The sequence below is a fragment of the Pipistrellus kuhlii genome, unplaced genomic scaffold (assembly GCF_014108245.1).
Source record: "Pipistrellus kuhlii isolate mPipKuh1 unplaced genomic scaffold, mPipKuh1.p scaffold_m20_p_1, whole genome shotgun sequence".
Lineage (NCBI taxonomy): Eukaryota > Metazoa > Chordata > Mammalia > Chiroptera > Vespertilionidae > Pipistrellus > Pipistrellus kuhlii.
In genome coordinates, this window is record NW_023425404.1 from 97,636,942 (window position 1) to 97,659,755 (window position 22,814).

At 34.9% G+C, this 22,814-nt stretch overlaps 1 protein-coding gene across 1 annotated transcript in view; it reads left to right on the plus strand.

Moving 5' to 3' along the window:
* Positions 1-22,814, plus strand: part of MDGA2 (MAM domain containing glycosylphosphatidylinositol anchor 2) — an 865,861-nt gene that overhangs the window by 729,522 nt on the left and 113,525 nt on the right. The window contains exon 10 of the mRNA XM_036457944.2: positions 19,258-19,406. Within this exon, the coding sequence (XP_036313837.1) occupies positions 19,258-19,406 (149 nt within the window). The remainder of the gene's footprint in view (positions 1-19,257; positions 19,407-22,814) is intronic.

The following is a 22,814-nucleotide window of genomic DNA, read 5'->3' on the forward strand; positions in this document are numbered from 1 at the left end:
CATGTTTTCTGATTCTTTTTGATTCAGTTTTGGAAGATTGTATTTTTTAGGAATTTGTCCATTTCATCTACATTATCTAGCTTGTTGACATATATTTGCTCATACCCTGTTTCCCCGAAAAAAAGACAATGTCTTATATTAATTTTTGCTTTCAAAGATGAGCTAGGTCTTATTTTCAGGGGATGACTTATTTTTCCATGAAGAAGAATACCGTACACATTTATCGTTAAATGAAAATAAAGGAAATTTATTACCTTATACGGTACGGTAGTACGGTAGTTGTCAACACAAACCAGACAAACTGTGAATCCTACAGTATCAAGAATTTACTCATTTATTCAATGACAATCATGTCATCATCTTTTGGAACATCATCATAACAACCCAATTCCTGAATTTCCTAGTGAATTTCTTTTAACTCCATTTCTTTCAGAATCAGTGGACCAAATCTCTCATGTTTAGCAATAGCATTCTGAGACAGAGCCTGGGGGGCCTTATTTTCAGGGGATGCCTTATATTTCACTCAGAAGGGAACCTGTAAGTAGGTCTTATTTTCGGAGGATGTTTTATTTTCGGGAAAACAGTATTTTCTTACAATCCTTTTTATTTCTGTGATGTCAGTTGTTACTTCACTGCTTTTGTTTCTGATTTTAATTATTTGGGTCCTCTCTCTTTTTTTCTTAATTAGCCTGGCTAAAAGTTCATTACTGTTATTTTTTCAAAGAGCAGTTCTTGGTTTCATTGATCTTTTGTGATGTTTTTATAGTCTCTATGTCATTTATTTCTGCTTTAATCTTTATTATTTCCTTCCTTCTATTTACTCTGGGTTTTTCTTGCTCTTTCTAATTCACTGAGTTGTATCGTTAAAAATACTTTGTAATTAATTTTTATTTTTTGAGGTAGGACTGTAGTGCTATGAACTTCCCTCTTGGGAATGTTCTTGCTGTTTCCCTTAGATTTGGGGTTGTCATATGTTTGTTTTCATTTCTTTTCAGGAATTTTTTTCTTCCTCTCTTGATCTCATTGGTAACCCATTCATTATTTAATAACATTTCAGTTAGCTTCCATGTGTTTTAATATTTTTGAGTATTTTTACTGAAGTTTATTTCTAATCATTCCATTATGATCTGAGAAGATGCTTGATATTATTTCAATCTTCTTTTACTTGTAAATACTTGATTTGTATCCTAACATATGGTCTATCTTTTAGAATGACATCTATGCACTTGAGAAGAATGTATATTCTGCAACTCTGGAGTGAAATGTTCAATAAATGTCAATTGAATCTATCTGATCCAAAGTGTCATTTAGAGGTTCCGTTTACTTGTTAAGTTTTTTAACTCCCTATTGATTTACCTGGTAGTAAAATCAATAGGGAGTTAAAGTCTTCCAGTATGAATATGTTGCTGTTCATCTCTGCCTTAAAGTCCTCCTGAAGTTTTACATATATTTAGATGCTCTGAATTGGTTATATTTATATTTATCAGGGTTATATCTTCTTATTGGATTGATCCCTGTATTATTATGTAGTGATCTTTATTGTCTCTTGTGATGGCCTTCATTTTGAAGTTTATTTTTTCAGATATGAGTATTGCTACCCAGCTTTTTTTTTTTTTTTTTCCCATTTCTATTTGCCTGGGGAATTTTTTTTTCTATTCTTTCAATTTTATCCTGTGTGAGTTTTTAGCTCTGAGCTGAGTCTCTAGTATACAGCATAAATTTGAGTCCTATTTTTATATCAATTCAGCTACCCTATGTCTCTTGATTATAGCATTTAATCCATTTACATTTAAGGTTGTTATTGATAGCCACTTATTTATTACCATTTTGCTTCTTTATGTTTATGTTTCTCTATATATAATTCTTCTTCTCATTGCAGCAGTCCTTTTAGCATTTTTTGCTATGCTGGTTTTATGGTGACAAGTTCCTTAAGCCTTCTCTTTTATTTTTATTTTTATTTTATGTTTTTTTAATCCAGGAAACTTTAATCACCAATAGCCTTATTGTATATAGTAATCCTGGTTTCAGATTTTGCTTTTCATTTCCTGGAATATTTTATGACAGTCCCTTATAGCCTATAGAGTTTCTAGTAAAAAAAAAAAAAATATCAGTTAACAACCTTATGGAGCTCTTTTGTAGGTCATAAATTGCTTTTCTCTTGCTGCCTTTAAGATCCCCTCTTTGTCTTTAATGTTTTGCATTTTAATTATCATGTATCTGGATGTGCATCTGTTTGAGTTCTTCTTGCTTGGGACTCTGTGTGTCTCCTGAACATGCTGGACTTTTTTCTTCACCAGGTTAGGGAAGTTTTCTGCCAATATTTCTTTAAACAAGTTCTCTATCCTTTGCTCATTTTCTTCTTATTTTGTTACTCCTCTTATGTGAACAATGTTATGTTTCATGTTGTCCCCCATCTTCCTTTAGCTGTACTCCTGTTTTGTTTCTTTGTTTTTGTTTTAATATATTTTATTGATTTTTTATAGAGAAGAAGGGAGAAAGAGAGAGAGAGAGAGAGAGAGAGAGAGAGAGAGAGAGAGAGAGAGAGAGAGAGAAAGTTATAACATTGCTGAGAGAGAAACATCGATCAACTGCCTCCTGCACACCCCTCCTGGGGATGTGCCCACAACCAAGGTACATGTGCTTGACCAGAATCAAATCTGGGACCCTTCAGTCTGCAGGTGATGCTCTAACCACTGAGAAAAATTGGTTATGGCTGTCCTCTTTTTAATTTTTTTTTATTTTTGGTTCTCTGATTGAGTGATTTTTCTTTTTCTACCCATCTTCTCATTCACTGATCTGCTCATCTGTTTCCCTTTATTTTCTGTGTATTCCTTGCCCGATGTTTTATTAGTGTTATGCACATTCTTCATAGTTACTCTATATATTTTTTCATGATGTTGAGCATCTTTTCCATCATTATTCTGAACTCCATGTCTCCTGAATTTCTTATCTCCATTTCATTAAGCTCTTTTTCCTAGAGAATTTTCTTGTTCTTTCATTTGGGGCTTGCAGTTTTGTCTTCCCATATTGGCTCCTTGTTTGGTCTTGTTTCTACATATTATGTAGACCCACTAAACCACAATTTCTAGTGCAGAACAGTATCAGATGTTGTTTCTGAGGGGTCCTGAGTACTGTGCTTGGAGCCTTTGGCAATCCATAGATTGTGGCTTCCTCTGCTGTGGTTGGGCGCTTTTGGAAAGGACTGAAATGTGCACCAAGGTCTAGACCCAAGTCCCAAATTAGATCAGGCAATGGCTCAATATCTCCAGAGACCTAATTCTTCATATAGTCTTATTGTATTCAGGTTTTGTAAGCCTTAGGCTATCAACCGCAGGGTAGTGTGAGTGGTTTTCCAACAAGGTGGATAATCACTTGTACCAGCAGGCTAATTGTTATTCTTAGTCTCTTAATGGACCTCAGAAACTCCACAGGATGGGGCAAATGGTTTTCCAATAGGGTTAGACAACTGCCTTCCCCTTCCCGAGGCAAACTGCCTGAATAATTAAGGCCATCAGAAAAGAAGTGTCCTGCAAAGTGTAAGAAAATGTCTCAGCCAAAGTTTGGCTCAGTGGTAGAGCATCGGTCTGTGGACTGAAAGGTCCCAGGTTTGATTCTAGTCAAGGGCATGTACCTTAGTTGTGGGCACATCCCCGGTAGGGGGTGTGCAGAGGCAGCTGGTTGATGTTTCTCATGGACGTTTCTAGCTCTCTATCTCTCTCCCTTTCTCTCTGTTAAAAATCAATAAAATATATTTTTTTTAAAAAAAAGACTTCAGTAAGCTTGTTTCTGTACAGAGATGGTGTTTAAAAAAAAATGTCTCAGCACAGGAACCAGGGTGTCTAAACCCAGAGCTTCCAATCCTGGCTTCTGCTAATAATTTCATTTTATCTTGACATTCCTGCAATAATATCCATTGAGGAAGTTAAGGATCAGACCCTTTCAGTTTGAAAGCCAGCTTTATTTGTACATTTAAGTGAGAAGTCTAACTTCTCTTCTTTCTCACAAAATATTAATTTGGAATTTTTGAGGGATTATCTGCAGGCCAGACAAATCAGTTGCCTGTATTTATTATCTTATTGACCTTTAAGATTTGCAACTTAAGCCAAATAATATTACTTTGCATGTTTGACCTTGCCAACCTCTGAAAGACTAAAATAAGTTAACATTTTTTAAAGTACTTTGTAAACTTAAAAATTCCTATATAAATTTGAGTTCTGGCCCAGTAGTTTAATGTCAACCTATGAGCCAGGACATCATGGTTCAGTTCCTGTTCAGGGCACATTCCCAGGCTTTGAGCTTGATCCCTGGTGTGAGGTGTGCTGGAGGCAGCCAATCAACAATTCTTTTTCTTCATTGATGTTTCTATTTCTCTCTTTCTCTCCCTTCCCTCTAAAATCAATAAAAATATAAAAATTTGAGATACAGTTTTCATCTCTCATGATTTTTCTTACTGCATGAGTCTATGGTTGCTTTGGTAAATTAAATTTAATAACTTTTAAACAGCAACAGTAGACATGTAATTTTTGTGTGGGTCTCAAATAATAGATAAGGTATTGGTGAACAAAGGCCCTTAGGCAAGAACTGTGGAATACAAAGAGGTAATTGAAGTACAGAATTAAACAGCTGCCTTTAATTTTCTCTTAATACAGGTATTCCTTCCACCATTAGTCAACCATCTGTATTCCAGGAAGAGCTCTCTAGATTATTTTCTTTAGAACACGTAGTTTTTATTCACATCAACTTACCTAGATATTTCTAAGTATAATATCAGTGGATTTATAGTTTTTATTCACAAGCTTTCTCTGAACCCTTAACAATTTATTATTTGCATGCCCAATGTGAAAGCTAATTGCTTCATCAAGTCAAAAGTATCTTTTTAAAATTTTTGGACCAGATCATAATCTAAGCCTATTTTGGAAAACACACACACACACACACACACACACACACACACACACAAACACACACACAAACACACACAAAACAAAAACAAAAACAAAAACATGTTTTACATTATTTTTAGCAAAGTACATTCAGGATTTTTAGAGTAAAAGGGCAATTCATTTAAGTTTAAATTTTATAAGGTAAATGTATGTGTTTATTTGATATTACCCAGGGCATCTATAGATATTTGGTGTGTAAACAATAAAAATTTTGTATAAATATTTTGTTTTCTAAGTGGATGCCTAAAAGAGTCAGAGGTGACTCATTTTTTTCAAATATATTTTATTGATTTTTCACAGAGAGATACAGAGTTAGAAACTTTGATGAGAGAGACCTAACTGCCTCTTGAGACCAGCTGCCTCAAGAGACCAGCTGCCTCTTGCACAGCCCCTACTGGGGATGTACCCGAAACCCAGGTACATGCCTTTGACCGGAATTGAACCTGGGACCTTTCAGTCTGCAGGCTGATACTCTATCCACTGAGCCAAACCAGTTTTGGCAGAGGTGACTCATTTTTATTGGAATGTTGATTCATTAAAGTTTAAAGGAAATAAATGGGAGCTCGTTTAAATTTGTCTAGCTTAATTTTAAAATTGCTTTAAGTTCCTATGCAACTGTGAAACTATTCATAGAAAACTTTATTATTTTACTTTCTTTATTTTTAATTGTTTTGTAGGAAAGGGCACAGTAGGTTATTAATGATTATTAAATATTTACTATTTATCCAATGCTATACTAAGTTTTGTGGAGCAAAAGTAGGTTTACAATTGTGAGTACACAAAACACAGAGGTTATTCTTGTATTATTATTTATTTATTATTATATTTATTTTCCATGCGAACTATAAACCTATTTTTGCCCCAACCTGTATTTTTATCCATTTGAATCTCCATAGATATCTTTTAAACTCACCTAACTTGGTGAAATAATTGTATTTTTTGAGAACAACAACAATAAGAAGTAATTGAAAGTGTCCTTATCAGTAACAAAATAAATATATTATTATTTACTGATTAAACTATAATTATTAATTATCTTTATGACATAAATATATTCAAATAAAATAATGAACTCTTTTAAGAAGTATTTTAAATTGGGAGAGAATTTTAACATGGGAAACATCACATTAGTTTTCAACTAATATGGATATGTACAGCTTGAACAGTTAGATGTTTGGTCAAACCCTTTTATTGCAACAAATAATAACTAAGCCATATTAGTTGTGAAAGCCTATTTGGTTGCTCACCTACTTCAATCTGAGTGACTTGTCTACTAATAACTAATGACAGGATTCTTGGTAAATTAGTCTTTATATTTTATCATCATTTTTATATCTTCTGCCTCTGAGCAAATAGGCTTGCATGCTTTCTTCCTGAGTATTAATTTAATGATTTTACCTTCCTAGAAATTAAAGAAAAGGCTAAATTATTAATACATGAAGATGAATTCCTAAGAATCATGTATTAATAGTTTGCCTCAATAACTAACATTCATTTAAATATGAATGTTAGTTATTGAGGCAAACTATTCAAAGGCTAAGTTATAAGTTTTCAAGCCAGTCTAAGTAATACTTTCAATGTTTTTTTTAAATAAATTTTTATTGTTCATATTATTACAAATGTTCCTCCCCCCCCCTCCATTGCTCTCCTCTACCAGGTTCCCACCCCACCCTCTGCCTCCTCCCCACCCCCCATTGTCCTCATCCATAGGTGTACAGTTTATGTTCAGTCTCTTTCCACATCCCCCTCTCCTCTTTTCCCCATAAATCATCAGTTCACTCCCCTTCCATACCTCTGATTCTATTATATTCAACAGTTAATATTGTTCATCAGATTTTTTTAATTTCCTTGTTTTTTAGATTCACTTGTTGATAGTTATGTATTTGTTGTTTATAATTTTTATCTTTATTTACTTTCTCTTCTGAAAGAACCCCATTCAGCAATTCATATAATTCTGGTTTGGTGGTGATGAATTCCTTTAGCTTTTTTTTTATTAGTGAAGCTCTTTATCTGGCCTTCGATTCTGAGTGATAGATTTGCTGGTTAGATTATCTTTGGCTATAGGTTCTTACTATTCATCACCCTGAATATTTCTTGCCATTCCCGTCTGGCCTGCATGGGTTCTGTTAAGAAATCAGCTGACAATCATATAGGTGCTCCATTATAGGTAACTACCTGCTTTGCTGTTGCTGCTTTTAATATTCTCTCTTTGTCTTTTGCTCTTGGGATTTTAATTATGATGTGTCTTGGTGTGGCCTTTTTGGATTCCTTTTGTTTGGAGTTCTGTGCGCTTCCTGGACTTATAAGTCTAATTCTTTCACCAGGTAGGAGAAGTTTTCTGTCACTATTTATTTCAGTATGTTTTCGATATCTTGCTCTCTCTCATCTTCTGGGACCCCCATAATTCTGATGTTGGCTCACTTGAAGTTGTCCCAGAGGTTTCTTACATTATCTTCAATTTTCTGGATTCTCTTGCCTTCTATCTTCTGCAGAGGAGTGTCTTCTGGCTCTTTATGTTCTCAATCTTTTACTTGATTCTTGTGATCTTCCATTCTGTTTTTAGGACTCTGTATAATATTTTTTATTTTAGACAATGTATTCTTTATTTCTTGTTGATTCCTTATCATTTCTTGTTGATTCCTTATTAATTCTATTTGATCCCTCATAGGTCTTATTGATCTTTTCTAGGAAATTCTTGAAAAACCTTATAAGCGTAGATTTGAAATCTATATCCAGTCGCTTTTTGTCCTCCATTTCTTTCATTTGTGGTCTATTGTATTTCCTTGTCTTGGCATTTTCACAGTTTTCCAGATGGGCCAGGTTTCAGGGTGGAGCCTACAGCTTTGGCTTTCGTCAGCCCTGCCCTATGCTGCTCCTGCATCTCAGGGTCCTTCAGTACTCCTTGCAAGTGCCTCTGAGAGAAAGGTGCCCTCGATTTTCGCCTGCTACCAAAAAGTCTAGGCTCTCCCTCAATGATCTCTGTATTGGGGTTCAGTTCAGTTGGAAGTGGAGTTGAAGGTGGTGTTCAGAGCAGTCTAGAGCCCCAGTCTCCTTCCTGCCAGGGCAATCCCGGGGCACAGCCAACCGTCCCTTCTCTGCACACAATGTGCGCATCTCCGGGACCTCCTTTCGCCGCTCCCCCGGGGTTCCACCTTACAGCCCAGCTCCCTCTGGATGAGCCTGGGACCCTGGGATCTGGCCTAGAACTGGGGTTCAAAGCAGTCGGAACTGGGGCCCAGCACAGTCGGAGCTTTTATCTCCTTCCCGCTAGGGAACACCAGCCAGGCACTCAGCCGCCCCGCCCTTCCTCTCTGGCTCTGTCCTCTTTGCGCATGCCACTTGTCTCCTTACCTTAGGCTTCTACAGCTCCTCCGCTCTTCCTTCTGGTTTTCTCCTTGCTTCTTGTTGTAGAATTTACAGTCAGTCAACTTTCCTGTAGTTCTGGGTAATGTCCATTTTATATTTTAGTTGTATCTTATTGAAATTGTTGTGTGTGGCTGCAGCTAGGTGTCTACATGTTCAACCACCTTGGATTTTCTCCAGTCAATGTTTTTTGTTAATTAGGAAATAATATCGTTACCTCTTTATTAATTAGTATTGTACTTCATGCTAACACATTTTAATAAAGAATATGATTTGTAGGAAGCCATTTCATAAATATATCATAAGCATACTATATGATATTTTTCTCCAAGTGGAAATAAAATTATAAGATTATGTTAGTAATCCTGATCAATTTCATACACATGAAGTTCAAGCAAGAAATCTTTATGACTAATAATTTAGATGTGTCAATTCAAGTAATTAATATATACTAATAAATATATTATTCCATTTTGTTGTATATAATTTTTTAATTCCAATAATATTTTGATGCTTTATTGAAAATCTAACAATTTTTGTTTATTTACATAAAATTTTAGGAAAAATTTATGTAAAAATTTTTATTGGTATGTCTTCAACTAAACATGAGATTATATTTAGCCTAAAAAAATAAGAGTCTAAAAATAAACTGACAGGAATTGGGTTAAAATATTTTTTCTTTATTTTAACTGGAAAATTATGAGTAATTTCAAGGTCCTACTAAAATTGATGATACATATTTTGAATATTCTGTTCTGGGGAGATAGTTTCATTAATTGCAGTATATTAATATATTGCTAGAAGAAAGAGTAATTTAACAAAGAAAAGTAATTTAACAAAGTAATTTAGCTATGCTTTAGGTACACAAAAAAGAATAAGAGTTGAAAAACAAAGACATCACACAACAAAGCATTTCTGTTTAAGGGGTCAAGATGTGTGAGGATACTACTAGAGTTTTAGGAAATTTCAGCCTTTGTCACACTGAGTCATCAGAATGTAGGCAGGAAAACACAATCAGGAGAAAAGCTTGCTGATTCATTTATTAAACATGAGCCAGAAATCTTTTGTTGATGTGCAATGAGAAAAGTGAAATTAGATGTTGCTAAAATAAACTAATAGTTACAAACAATAGACAATCTAAAAGATAGATCAGAAAATGCAAGAGAGAAGCTATTTCATGAGTAATTCATTAGAATCCTATATAGTATTTTATAGGAATAAGTGGGCAAGGTTTCCTTTTTTTTGAGTAATTTATTTATTATTATTAAATTTATTGGAGTGATATTGGTCAATATGATCATATAGGTTTCAGGTGTAGGTTTCTATGTTACAAGATCTGTATATTGAAACATGTGTCTACCACTCAAAGTCAAATCTTATCTTATCATGATATATTAGGACATTCTTCACCCTCACCTCTTCCCTCTGGCAAGCACCATACTGTTGTTTGTGCTCATGAGTTTCAGTTTTATATCCCACATATGAGTGAAATAATATGGTCCTAGCTTTTTCTGACTGACTTATTTCACTTAGCATAACATTCTCAAGGTCCATCTATGTTGTAAATAGCAGTATTTCATCTTTTCTTATGCTGTGTAGTATTCCATTATGTATATGAACCACATCTTATTTATCTAGTTCTTCATCACATGACACTTTGGTTGCTTCCATGTATTGGCCACCACAAATAATGCTGCAATGAACATAGGGGTACGTATATCTTTGCGAATACATGTTTTCAAGTTTTCCCAGGAAAGGGATTACTGGAATGTATGGTAGCTCTACTCTTAATTATTTGAGAAGTCATCAGATTTCTTGACATAGTGATTGTATCAGCAGGAAGAAGAAAGAGACCTGAGCATAAAGAAAAAGAAAGGTTTCCTTTCAGAAAGGAATTTAGCCATAAATCCCATAAAGCTTGTTGCCAGTTTCTATTTTGGCATTTCCTTCATAAAAAATGCCTAATACACTGCTAGTGGGAATGCAGACTTGTGCAGCCATTGTGGAAAACAGTATACAGTTTCCTCAAAAAATTAAAAATGGGACCACCATTTAACCCAGTGATCCTACTTCCATGGATATATCCTAAGAGACTCAAAACACTAATCTGAAAGAAACTATGCACCCCTATGTTCATAGCAACACAATTTACAATACCTAAGATCTGGAAACAGCTCAAGTGCCCATCAACAGATGAGTGGATAAAAAAGCTGTGGTACAGCTACACAATGGAATACTATGCAGCAGTGAAAAAGAAGGATATCTTACCTGTTGAGACAGTATGGAGGGACCTGGAAAGTATTATGCTAAGTGAAGTAAACCAGTCAGAGAAACACAAGTATCACATCATCTCACTCATATTTGGAATCTAATGAACAAAATAAACTTACAAACAAAAGAGATTCATAGACATAGAAGCATGGAACAGACTGACAAATCTCAGAAGGAGGACAGGGTTGAGGTGAATAGGGAGAGATTAATCAAAAGAACTTAAGTGCATATATTCATGATCCATGGACCCAGATTATAATATGGTGAGGATCTGCAGGGGGCAGGTGTGGAGTGGAAGGGATCAATGGGAAAAAAAGGAGGCATATAAATACTTTAAACAATAAAGTTAACTTTTTAAATTAACTTTAAAAAATGCTTTCACATGGTATTAGGAATTTATTAGTTCATAAAGTAAATTAATTAATGTATATTTGTTGAAAATATTCTTTTATTTAATAGATTTTGTTTAAATGATGCTAAATTTATTTTTTAAAGTTATTCAGATGTGAAATAAGAGGACTAACTTAATACAGATTACTTTTAAAAATGTCATTTTGGGGGAGTGAGAAACCTTTTTCTTTTGCAGTTTTATATTGAGAAATGCATAACTTACGACAGAAATCATAACGAGAGCAAAGTAACTATACTATACTTGGGCAAATTGAAAAGCTATCTATAGAGATCCCAATGATTTGTAGAGATTGACAATATTGTCAATATTTTTTATTATTTAGCCTAGCGGTGTCGAACTCAATCAGAGAAGGGGCCAAAATCTAAAATCCAGCCTAAATCGAGGGCCGAATGGTTTACTGAACAGTCATAAACTGTCATTGTGATGGAAACGCAGCAGAGTGCAGTGATGGCAGCGCAGTGCGGGCCACATTGCAAAGCCTGGCGGGTCGGATTTGGCCCGCGGGCCTTGTGTTTGACACATGTGAAATTTTAGCCAATCAATAAACTTGCTCTCTAGGGCTGTGAATTTTAAGGAAAATCTTGAGTGCTAAAGAGAAGTCACTGCGCTGTCTGCTTCAGTGTAGTTTTCACAGTCTGACTCCAGCAGAAATAAATGGATCCACAACAGGGATGAATAAAAGAAGTTATATTACAATCTCTCTATATAAAAGCCTACAGGACCATTGCAACCGATTGACAACCAAACAGGCTGCATGGGGTGTCCAGGTTGGCAGGGGGATTAGTGATGGGTGACCAAACAACTGAGCAGCAGGCTACATGGGGCGACTGGGCCAGCAGGCAGGGGTGGGGGCAGTGAGGGGCTACCAGGCTGGCAGAGGGAGGCAATAAGGGGTGAACAGGCTGGCGGAGGAGGGGCAGTTGGGGGTGACCAGGCCAGTAGCAGGGGAAGTTAGGGGCCATCAAGCAGGCAAGAAGGTGAGCAGTTAATTAGGAGCCAGTGGTCCCAGATTGTGAAAGGGATGTCCCCTGAGGAGTCTGAATTGGAGAGGGTGCAGGCTGAGGGGACAACACCCCCCTCCCGTGCACGATTTTCATGCACCGGGCCTCTAGTTTTAAAATAATGACACAATAATGACTAGTCATTTAAAAATATATCAGCTGTCACTAAATGAGAAAAGAACATTTAGATAATCACTTCTCCATCTCATATTCTGAGGCATTTAACCTAAAGGATTCAGTTGGGTTCTAAATTGTTACAACTCTTGCATTTTTCTTTTCTTTTCTTTTTTTCTTTTTTTTTTTTTTTTTTTTTTTTTTTGTAAACTCTAACCAATCATTAACTGAGAGATGTTGTTGTTGATTTCATAGCTGCATAATTTAGTTCTTTGCTTTTGTTTTCTGCACACACATTTACAAGTTATTCCTGTTGAACAAACTCTTGATGACATTCAGTTTTATTACTGCTATGACATGCATCTTAACTCTAGGACAAATTGTTCTTTATCATGTGAAATAGTTTCTTCTGTTAAGTTACATGTTTTCCCTCTTTTCCATTTCTTTTTAATATTAGCTCTCTACCTTTCCATTTAAATGAGAATATTCAGTATTCAACAATTCAGTAATAATTCCTTTATTACTCTTAATTAGATAAAAACTAATTTTAAATATCACATAACTAAATGTCAAATATAATTAACAAATAAATACATTGATTCTTTTTAAAAAGTTTCCTTTGATTTCAAAAATTAAATCTTTTGGTCCTCAAAGTATTCTTTATGCCTTGCTTTCATAACATTTTAAATGGCTTTAAATCAAAACAATAAGCTTGCAGAAGACTAGGAAGCAATAGGTAATGTAATTCTTCACTCCTTTTCCAGATTAAGATACGTACAGTTCTTTTCCATCTTATTTAAAAGCTCTAGTGCTCATCCAGTCTCTGCAGAAGGAGAGGTTAGGAATCCATTATGTTGTCCATTCAGGAGCAGCACTAATTACCTGTTTTATGCAATGATTATTAAATTTATCAATCTTTCTTATTTCCAAAATCATGCCTTTTATTTTAAAAATAGTATCTTCTTATTGGCTTCCAGCCATAAGTTTTTTTAACTTATCTAATCTTTTCTCCTCTAACTCACCAGATATAGTTATAAAATACAAAATGGATTTATATCATATTCCTGATTTAAGTTTAGAAAAGTCCCAATTTCTGTAGAACGATTTTTTTTATTTTTAGTATTATTCAAGATTCATTAATTTCTAGAAAAGGTAATTATGGTTCCAACAAATGCATGTTCTCACTTCTGTCCAATGAAGGAATGAGAGAGCTACATAGCTTTGTATGTATATTAGCCTACCTAACAAAAGAGTAATATGCAAATTAACCATCACTCTGTCATACCCACAAGCCACTCCCACAAGCCAATTAGGAGTTAGTATGCAAATTAACTCAACCAAGGTGGCTGTGGCCACAGAGCAAGCAGGAGGTTTGAGTTTCCTGGCAATGAAAGAAGACAAGCTTTACACACATGCTGGCAGGACCAGGCCTCCACTCAAGGCTACAAAGTTTCAAATATAGAAGATAAATACATCCAAAAAAATGGCGCAGCTATGAAGCTGGAGAGAACAGAAGGCTTGAGTTTCCCCTGGCGATGGAGGAAGCCAAGCTTCTGCAGCCCTGGCCTGCCTTGGCCTCCAATCAAGACTACAAAGTTTCAATTATAGAAGATATTGTAAATAAATTCCAGATGTCAGGGCCTCTGCTTGGTGTGCCAGGGGCACAGTCGGCCTGCAAACAACCCAGGCCACCCCATGCCCCAAGGGAACCCCCACCCGGATCAGGGACACCCTTCAAGGCAGACCAGCCAATCCCCACTCGTGCACCAGGCCTCTATCCTATCTAATAAAAGAGTAATATACAAAACGACTGTCACTCCAACACACAATATGGCTGCCCCTTGTGGTCAAAGATGGCTGCCCACAAGATGGCCAGCAGGGAAGGGCAGTTAGGAGTGACCAGGCTGGCAGAGGAGGGCAATTAGGGGCAAACAGGCTGGCAGAGGAGCAGTTAGGCATCAATCAGGATGCCAGGGAAGTGGTTAGGGGTGGTCAGGCTGGCAGACGGAAGCGGTAACAGGCAATCAGTCAGGCAGGCAGGCAAGCAGTTGGGAGCCAGCAGTCCTAGATTGTGAAAGGGATGTCTGACTGCCCTCAAGGAGTCCCAGATTGGAGAGGGTGCAGGCTGGGCTGAGGGACACACACTGCCATGCAGAAATTTTGTGCATTGGGTCTCTAGTATCTAAAAAATTATAATGACTAATTCATTGCCTTAGTCTATGTGTCTAAACTCAATATGATTCTGACTCTAAAAGCACTTGGCTAGTGTTGGTTAGTTTCTATTGAAAATGCATACAGGGTTCTGATTCATATGATTTTTAGAAGTCTTTTTTTTTTTTCCTTAAATCAGCACATCATCAGTGTTTCATATGCCCTGAATATCTTTAGCTATTTTCGTTATACTAATAAATACAACTTTGAAAAAATTTAAATTGTTCTATTATGTTTGATATTTTGAAGCTGTGGTTTTTAATTTTTTCATTGTTACCAGTTTTAATATTGACTTATTTTTCACTTAATTCTTTGATGTCAATGAGTTATTTCACACTGGGAAATAGATATAAGTCACTATATTCACTATAAAATGTTTTCTTCCAGTGAAGTGAGCCCTGGTAAATATAATTTGAGAATAATGTAACTGTAGGGTAAATATAATTTTTTTTATATCTAACAAGATACTTCACAAATTAGCACTGATCTGACTTCCTATGTTATTTAAATGCATGCATTGTGTCAGCCATTGCAGTAGGAGTTGATAAGAACATTTCTGTACTTCAGTAGGGCACCATTTGGTAGGAAAGTTGGATACAACATGTTACAGCCATACCAGATCCTGTGGTAGTTCTAAAATATTCTCTATCATATATTCATTTTTCTTCATCTAAGGCCATACCTTACTTTCCTTCTCTTAGTCTTCTATGAGCCAACCTTATATGTGTGAGGATTTTCTTCTTCTTTAAGATCAATAAAGATGTTGTTAGATATGTCCCTGGTAAAGCCTACCTTTGGTCTCAACAGGTAATATTATTATTTTATAGAATGTTCCATAGTGTGTGTGTGTGTGTGTGTGTGTGTGTGTGTGTGTTTTGTTTTTCCCATTGATATTCAGAGAGTGGAAGTTGGAGGACTGGGGAAAGGAGGAGAAAGGGAGGAGAGAGACAGAGAAACAATTTGAGGGAGACACATCAATGAGTTGCCTCTTGTACACACCTTGACTTGGGCTGGGAATTGAACCTGCACCCAGTTACATACCTTGACAGGGAATTGAACCCATGACTCTTTGGTGCCCAGCCCATTGCTCTAACCACTGATTGATGCCTGCCAGGGCAATTGTATTTCTTTAATTGTTTCATTCACACTTATTTATAAGTTCCATTTTATGGTTCCATTATCTGTAGTCTAATCTTGCTGTTTATTGTCCTTCTTATTCACACATTTTCGTGTGTGCTATTGATATTGTATTTTTAACACATAATCATTGAGGTGTTAGTTAAAGAAATCTCTGCAGCCTCAGTTGAAAGCATGTTCTTTAAGAACAACTTAATATTGGATCTACTGAAGGACTCCAGTGGTATCACTAGCCAAGGATGATTTTTTCCCTTAATGTAGTATTTTTGTCATCTTCCTTTGCTAGTGAAAGGCAGCTTTATTCTAGGATACCCTGTGACTGAGATTGCTGTTTTTACTGATCTTGATTGAATGTGGTAACCCAATTTCTAACTTTTCATCTTAGGCTGGCCCATTAACCTCATCCCTTATGGCTATAAAATTTAGCTCCTAAGGGTACAAAGCAATAACACTTCTTTACTCCCTAAGCTTTTTTCATTGCTTGGTCTTCAGGTCTTTGTATTTTGATCCCTAAGTAATAATTCTCTCTCTTGTAAACCTATGTTTGCACCTAAAAAATAGTTGTTATAGTTTCAACTAACATTTTTATACCAGGAGAGTGACATGTCACAGCTTCTTATCTTTTACTTTGAGCTTTACCCATAAAAGCATTTTTGAAATCTTAATTTAATTACTTTTCAAAAGCTATTTGCAAAATAGAGTAAATATACTTTTGCACAAATTCTATATAAAACTTTAAATGACAATTTTCCTTATGCATATTTTAAGAATATTTTAAATCTATTATCTTTATATAATCATACTATATATATATATATATATATATATATATATATATATATATATATAATAAATTGTTGCTAGTTTAGGAAATGGATGTAATTCCAGGTTAGTTAGACTAAAAACATTTAATGTAGAATAATGTTGATTAAAAATAACATGAATATAAAAGAGAAATAATATTTCCTTGACATGTTTACTGGAAGATCAAAAAGAAAAACATAGGCTTGGAGGATCAAAAGAAAAAAGAAATATTACAAATTATTTCCCTGTTCAGCTATCAGGTGTCATGTCTGGTTTTAAAAATCTAGGATTATTATAAAGATATTTTCTTAGTACTACTTTGTGCTTCCTACAAAATGAACATAAAAACATTTAATATGATTGTCTGTAAAACCAGAGAATAAATGTGTGTGTATGTGTGATTTTTTATTTTATTTTAAAACCTGAATGGATATTTCTCCAAATTGAATGGTTATTTTTAATAAAACCCCTTAGTTCTTTACTTAGACTACTACTAAATGCACTTCTTTAAGAACATCTTGAGAAATTTGGTCTCAAATATAAGTTGTCAATGATATTTTGGTATTCACTTCTCCATTGAATATACTTTTTTTTCATATCTGGATTTTGCTTGTAATCTTGTGAACATAAATTTGTCCTATCATTTATTAAGTGAAAATATCATACAAGATAAAAGGAGTAATAAAATAAATGTTATGGCTTTTTTCTAGAGACCTCCTTCTTTGCAAGATTCTTTGTATGAAGTTGATAATTATTTTTCATTTTAACTGAATAGATATTTATAGAACATTTTTAATGCACACAATGTTGATGTAGAAGACTTTTAAATTCTTACTAAAATTCATATATTTCATTCAATTTATTTAATTTTTCTAGTAAACTTGTCAAAAATTAAATTTGTTTTATTTCACATTATGTTTTTCCTGGTAATCCTTTCCAGGATAACAGAGACCATCACTTCCATTCTTAGTGTTCAAAATTTATTTTTTTTCTGTGATAAATTTTTATGAATTGACCTTTCTGTAACCAAGAGCTGACAAATAATGAAGAAATATTAAAATAAAATTAAAAAAATAGGTAAGAAAAGTTTCTGAACACAGAAATACAGAAAGGAAAACCCAGGAGGGCACTTAATATTTAATGTAATAAAATATGTGGAATGAGGGATGATAAGTGTACAACTTATTAACTCATCATCCATTAATAATTATAAAGCTATTTGAAAAGTATGAGAAAATGTAAGCAAGTTTTATGCAGACAGAGGTCAGACCTCCTTATTTATTGTATCCTTGATGCTTAGTATACAATTTGGCATTTAAAAGACTCACACTAAATATGGTTTATTTATTAAATAAATGCAGTATTAGTAAAAAAAAAAAAAAAAATTAGAGTGTAGGAAAAATCTACATTTCAGAACATCAGTAATTTGGACCTGTGATTAAAATTTTCAACTGGCTTGTGCACAATTTAATATAAAAATATCCATATATACACACAAAAGTAACAACACACAGATATTATATATATTATATTTATGTGCTATATGCACTTGACATATTCTTTAAATTGATCAAAGTTCTTGTGTTATTGTTGAGTTCTTTTTGGATAATTTTGAATTTATTTATTAAAAACAATGAAAATATACACAAGATTTTTTTCCACTGATTTTTTTTTTTTTTTTTTTTACAGAGTTGGTCATTCAGTGCTGATATACTTCTTTTGGCTTCTTGAATGCCACATTTTTAAATTTTTCTTTTATTCACTGGTTGTTCCATTTCAGGCCTTTCTTTGTGGGTGTTATCTGCCCCCACATTTTTTTTCTTTCTTTTTTTAAGGGGAAAACATTATATATATTTACGAAGAGGAAGGGAGAGGGATAGAGAGTTAGAAACATCAGTGAGAGAGAAATACCGAACATCGATCAGCTGCCTTCTATGCACCCCCTATGGGTATGTGCCCGCAACCAAGGTGCATGCCCTTGACTGGAATCGAACTCGGGACCCTTCAGTCCACAGGCCCATGCTCTATCCACTGAGCGAAACTGTTTTCAGCCAATCCTGGTCTTTCTTGAATTCTAGACTAGTATATTCCACTTAATGTCTGCATTTAGATCGTTCAAATTTTTCGAAATTAACTGCCTGATTTTTGTCCTGGCTGGTATGGGTCAGTTGTTTGGAGCATTGTCCCATACATTGGAAGGTAGCAGGTTTGATTCCTGGTCACATATCTGGATTTCAGGTTTGATCTCTTGATCAGGGAGCACATTGGAGGTGACCAATCTATGATTCTATCTCACTCTCTCTACTTTTCTCTTTTCCCACTTTCCCTCTCCATAAATATTAGTGAACACATTCTCTAATTTTGTATGGATTTCTAAATATATTTTTCTATATCAAAGATAAAATTACTTTGTACATAACTTTCTAATTATTTACAAATCTTAGAAATTAATTTATGCATATTCTACTGTAACAGCAGACATATTAAAATGATGTATTTTGAAGTGAGGATTAAAAAAATAATAACTCCCTGATTTTCTCCTCCCCCAAAATTTGTCCCTCACAAAGCTTTTTATCTCAGTTGATGGAAATTTTAATCTTCCAGGTTTTAGGACAAAACATGTAATCATCCTTGATTCCTATTTCCCTCTGAGACTGCTCATCCAATCAACCAGAAAATCTTCTGGCATCTATACTCAAAATTCTCCACAGGACTTGTACGCATGCATATAAGCCTAACCTATGGACACAGACAATAGGGGGTGAGGGCATGAGTGGGGGAGATGGTTGGGTAATGGGGGGATAAGGACACATATATAATACCTTAATCAATAAAGGAATGTAAAAACTGTTATCCAGAAAACTGATTAGATTTTAATAATAAGACTTTTCAGATACAAGTTACATATAGAACTCCATCAGAATGTGGTAAAAGGGCCAAAAAGAATAAGTATGTTTACTTGGAATATGTCATCACTTAAATGTATTCCTTCTGTTTTCAGGAAAGGCCTATGCTCCAGAATTCTATTATGATACCTACAATCCTGTGTGGCAAAACAGACACCGTGTTTATTCCTATAGTCTACAGTGGACACAAATGAATCCTGATGCAGTGGATCGGATTGTGGCATACCGGCTGGGTATTAGGCAGGTGAGAAATTTAACTGGTGGCTCTTTTTTTCTTTTCTTTGTGAAGACATTGTTACTATGGTTAGCTGCCATAAAGTTTTAATTATTTTCATGAATTTCTAAATATATTTCCCTGTATAAAAGATAAAATTACTCTATACATAACAGTTTATTTACAAATCTTGGAATTTAATTTATGCATCTTCTACTATGACAGCAGACATATTAAAATAACATCTTTTGAGACTTCAAATCCTTCATCACTAGATAGGCTATAGAAATGGCATGTTATAATTGCTATGAAATAAACATGCAAGGTGTTCTATCACTTACTTATACTGTATAATTATTTGTATTATTTGTAAGAAGCTAGAAAACTTATATTTTATACTCAATGTAACTGATAGATGACAAGTAATGAAGAAATATGAAAATCTAGTATGATTGATTTCCTCAGCAGTCTAAGATTATAGCTTATGAGAAAATATTATATTTTTTCAAATGTACTGCTATTAAATTCAGTTATTCTTTGTTGGTATAACTATTTTTGAAATTTAAATGTAGATCTTTACAATGCTTTCTGTTTAGTTTATTATTTAGGGTTACTTTTAGCATAGCAAAACATTTTTGAAGATTTATCTATTAGCTATATCTCACAACTTTGCATTATCCATAGATTTGTAAGGTATGCTTTATACTTTATTATGGAAATAACAAAATAGCATTTTGAGTTTGGACAGTAGAAAGAAAAAATATTGTTTGGAGAGAAACTGATTAACCATCAGTAATCCACTCAAGTACACTGTCATAAAAGCAATGTTTTTCTGTTTCACATTTATAATAAAAGACAGTATAAAATATGTACTTTATTCCAATTAAGCAACATATTATGCTGAGTATTTTTATTCTACATATCTGATAATCAGAAACTAGATCTTTTCCTGGTGAATACATCTGTCATTTGATCATCACTGCTTCCTTGTCTAAGTATTCCCAGGTCACTGACAGCAGAGAGCAATGGGTCTTCAGAAACTTTCTGTTAGTTCTCATTTACTTCAGCCCCTAAGTAAATCTGAGTAAGTCTTAAATCCATATCAAAAGTGTTTTAATTTATTGATAAATTTCCTTGATAGAGAATTTCATCATTAGTTTATCACTTTCTTCCTCACTTACATTCATTGGAATATCTGGTAACTGCCCATGGCACCCTGTGTGCTGAAGGGCTGCCTGATGTAAGTCTTCATAATTTGCACAACTGTGCATCGATCCCTTCCTTTAACATCCCTCAAAGCTTTTGCTTCCAATGTGTCCATTGTGTATGCCAGTTACCTTCTCTGTAATTCAATTTTAACAGAAAAGTAGTTACCATTGGAGTTTCCCTATTAAATGGACAGATATTAGGAGAATTAGACTTCTCCAAAGCAGAATCAAACTAATCAATTCCTTCCTTCTCATTCATATCTTGTATTCATTATTAATAAACTACCTTCTGTAATGTATGCTGCTAGTACTGCTGTTATTTTTCATTAACAGTTTCTCTCTTTGATTTTTTCGTTGCTAACATAAGCATCTCTAACGTCGGTCTTTATGTGTCTGATCATAAATGTATGCAATGACACAAATTTTCCAATTGCTGTGTTCTTCCTGGTGAACAAATTAGATAATTTTTCATTGTTCTATTATTTTAGAATAAATTATATGTGTGTGCTCATGTGTATATAATCTTCTCTTTCCTATGTTTTGTTAAAATTATAAATTCTGGACACATCTGGTCTCCAATTCTAGCTAATCTATTCTTAGCATTTGTAAACTATATAATCTTGAGCAGATTTTCAAACGTGCCTAAACCTAGTTTCCTACCTGGTAAATTGAAGATAAAAATCATACCTATTGAGCAATGGGAGAGTAGAGTGGAATACATTCATTACTTTTCCCATAGGCCAGGTTCCCTTTACATGGCACTCTTTGCATAAACCTCTGTTGAAAGCCTTGTACTCACCTGCCAGGTTGTGTAAGGATTAAAAAAAAGAATGCATTTTAAGAACTTAAGAGGTCTACAATTTTCATTTCAGTTTTATTTAGTGCACTATATATTCTAGGCCTAAGTATTATTCCAAGCTATGATTAAAAAAACATAATTTGTAGATATTTTTTCACTCTTTTATTTTTACTTTAAACCAATTGTCCTTCATAATATCCATTTTACTGATTTACATTTTTCTCTTCCACTTTGAGACTTAGTGTCAAGCCATATTAATTATATCTGTATATCTGCTGATAATACTGTTTTTTCCAAGTTTGTGAGATTCATGTATCCACCAGAGGAAAAAATATTTCTGGTGTTATAAAATATATTCTGGGCAGGAAGGTGTTGTTTGTGAATGTAACCTAAGAACAGAAAGAGCATTGCACGCTTCTTTTTCCCCCACTACCAAATTCTTTACACTTAACCCTCACATGAAAATCTTATAAGCAAAGAACCTTCAGTACAAAACATTTCTTTTGAAGATCCCTCTATATAACAGTTTGTGATGATAGGGCAAAAACATTTTAGACAATGAAACTTATATAGTTCTTTAAGAATATTCCCTATAATAATAGGGGGGAAAGGTACTTATGTAAAATAGGTTATTTTTCTATATTATTTTGAAAAATTTAGATTCCTTTTTTCTAAGGTGTGTACATTTAGCTATCAATATTGTTTTAAGACACAATCACTTTTAAATTCTGATCTGATGTTCATTGCAATAATGATTTTATTTTATACTAGAGGTCTAGTGCACGAAATTCATGCACAGGGTGTGGAGTGGGGGCGTGGTCTCTCAGCTCGTCCTGAACCCTCTCCAATCTGGGACGCTTGGGGGGATGTCTGATGCCTCTAGCAATCTGGGACCTCTGGCTCCTAACCACTTGCCTGTCTGCCTCCCTGAACACCCCTAACTGCTTTCCTGGTGGCCTGATCACCCCTAACAGCCTCTGCCTTGCCCTGCACCCAGGACCAGGGCTTCCCTCACTCTGGCCAGCTGCAGGTACCCATGGCTACATGGCTTTCCATGGGCCACAGCCGCAGGCACCACGGACAATGGTGCAAGCAGCTTGTCCCTCTCCTGGGTGCAGCTGCAGGCACAGCTGCTGGTGCCTGGGACTAGGATGGGTGACTTATCGCTATCCGTGGCCACAGGTTCAGGCACAACCACTGGCACCCTGGACCTTGGGGCATGCAGCTTGTCCCTCTCGCGGGCTGTAGGCCTGGCTGCTGGTGCCCAGGACCACAGGGCGTGCAGCTTGTCCCTTTCTTGGGCCACAGCCTAGCTGGTCCCCCTTCCTCTTTCCCCAGTGTTGAGTGTCTGAGATCGTACGCCATGATAACATATTAGCTCCTTATTATACAGGATGCGTATGGCCTTTATCATCTCCCAAGCTATCTCAG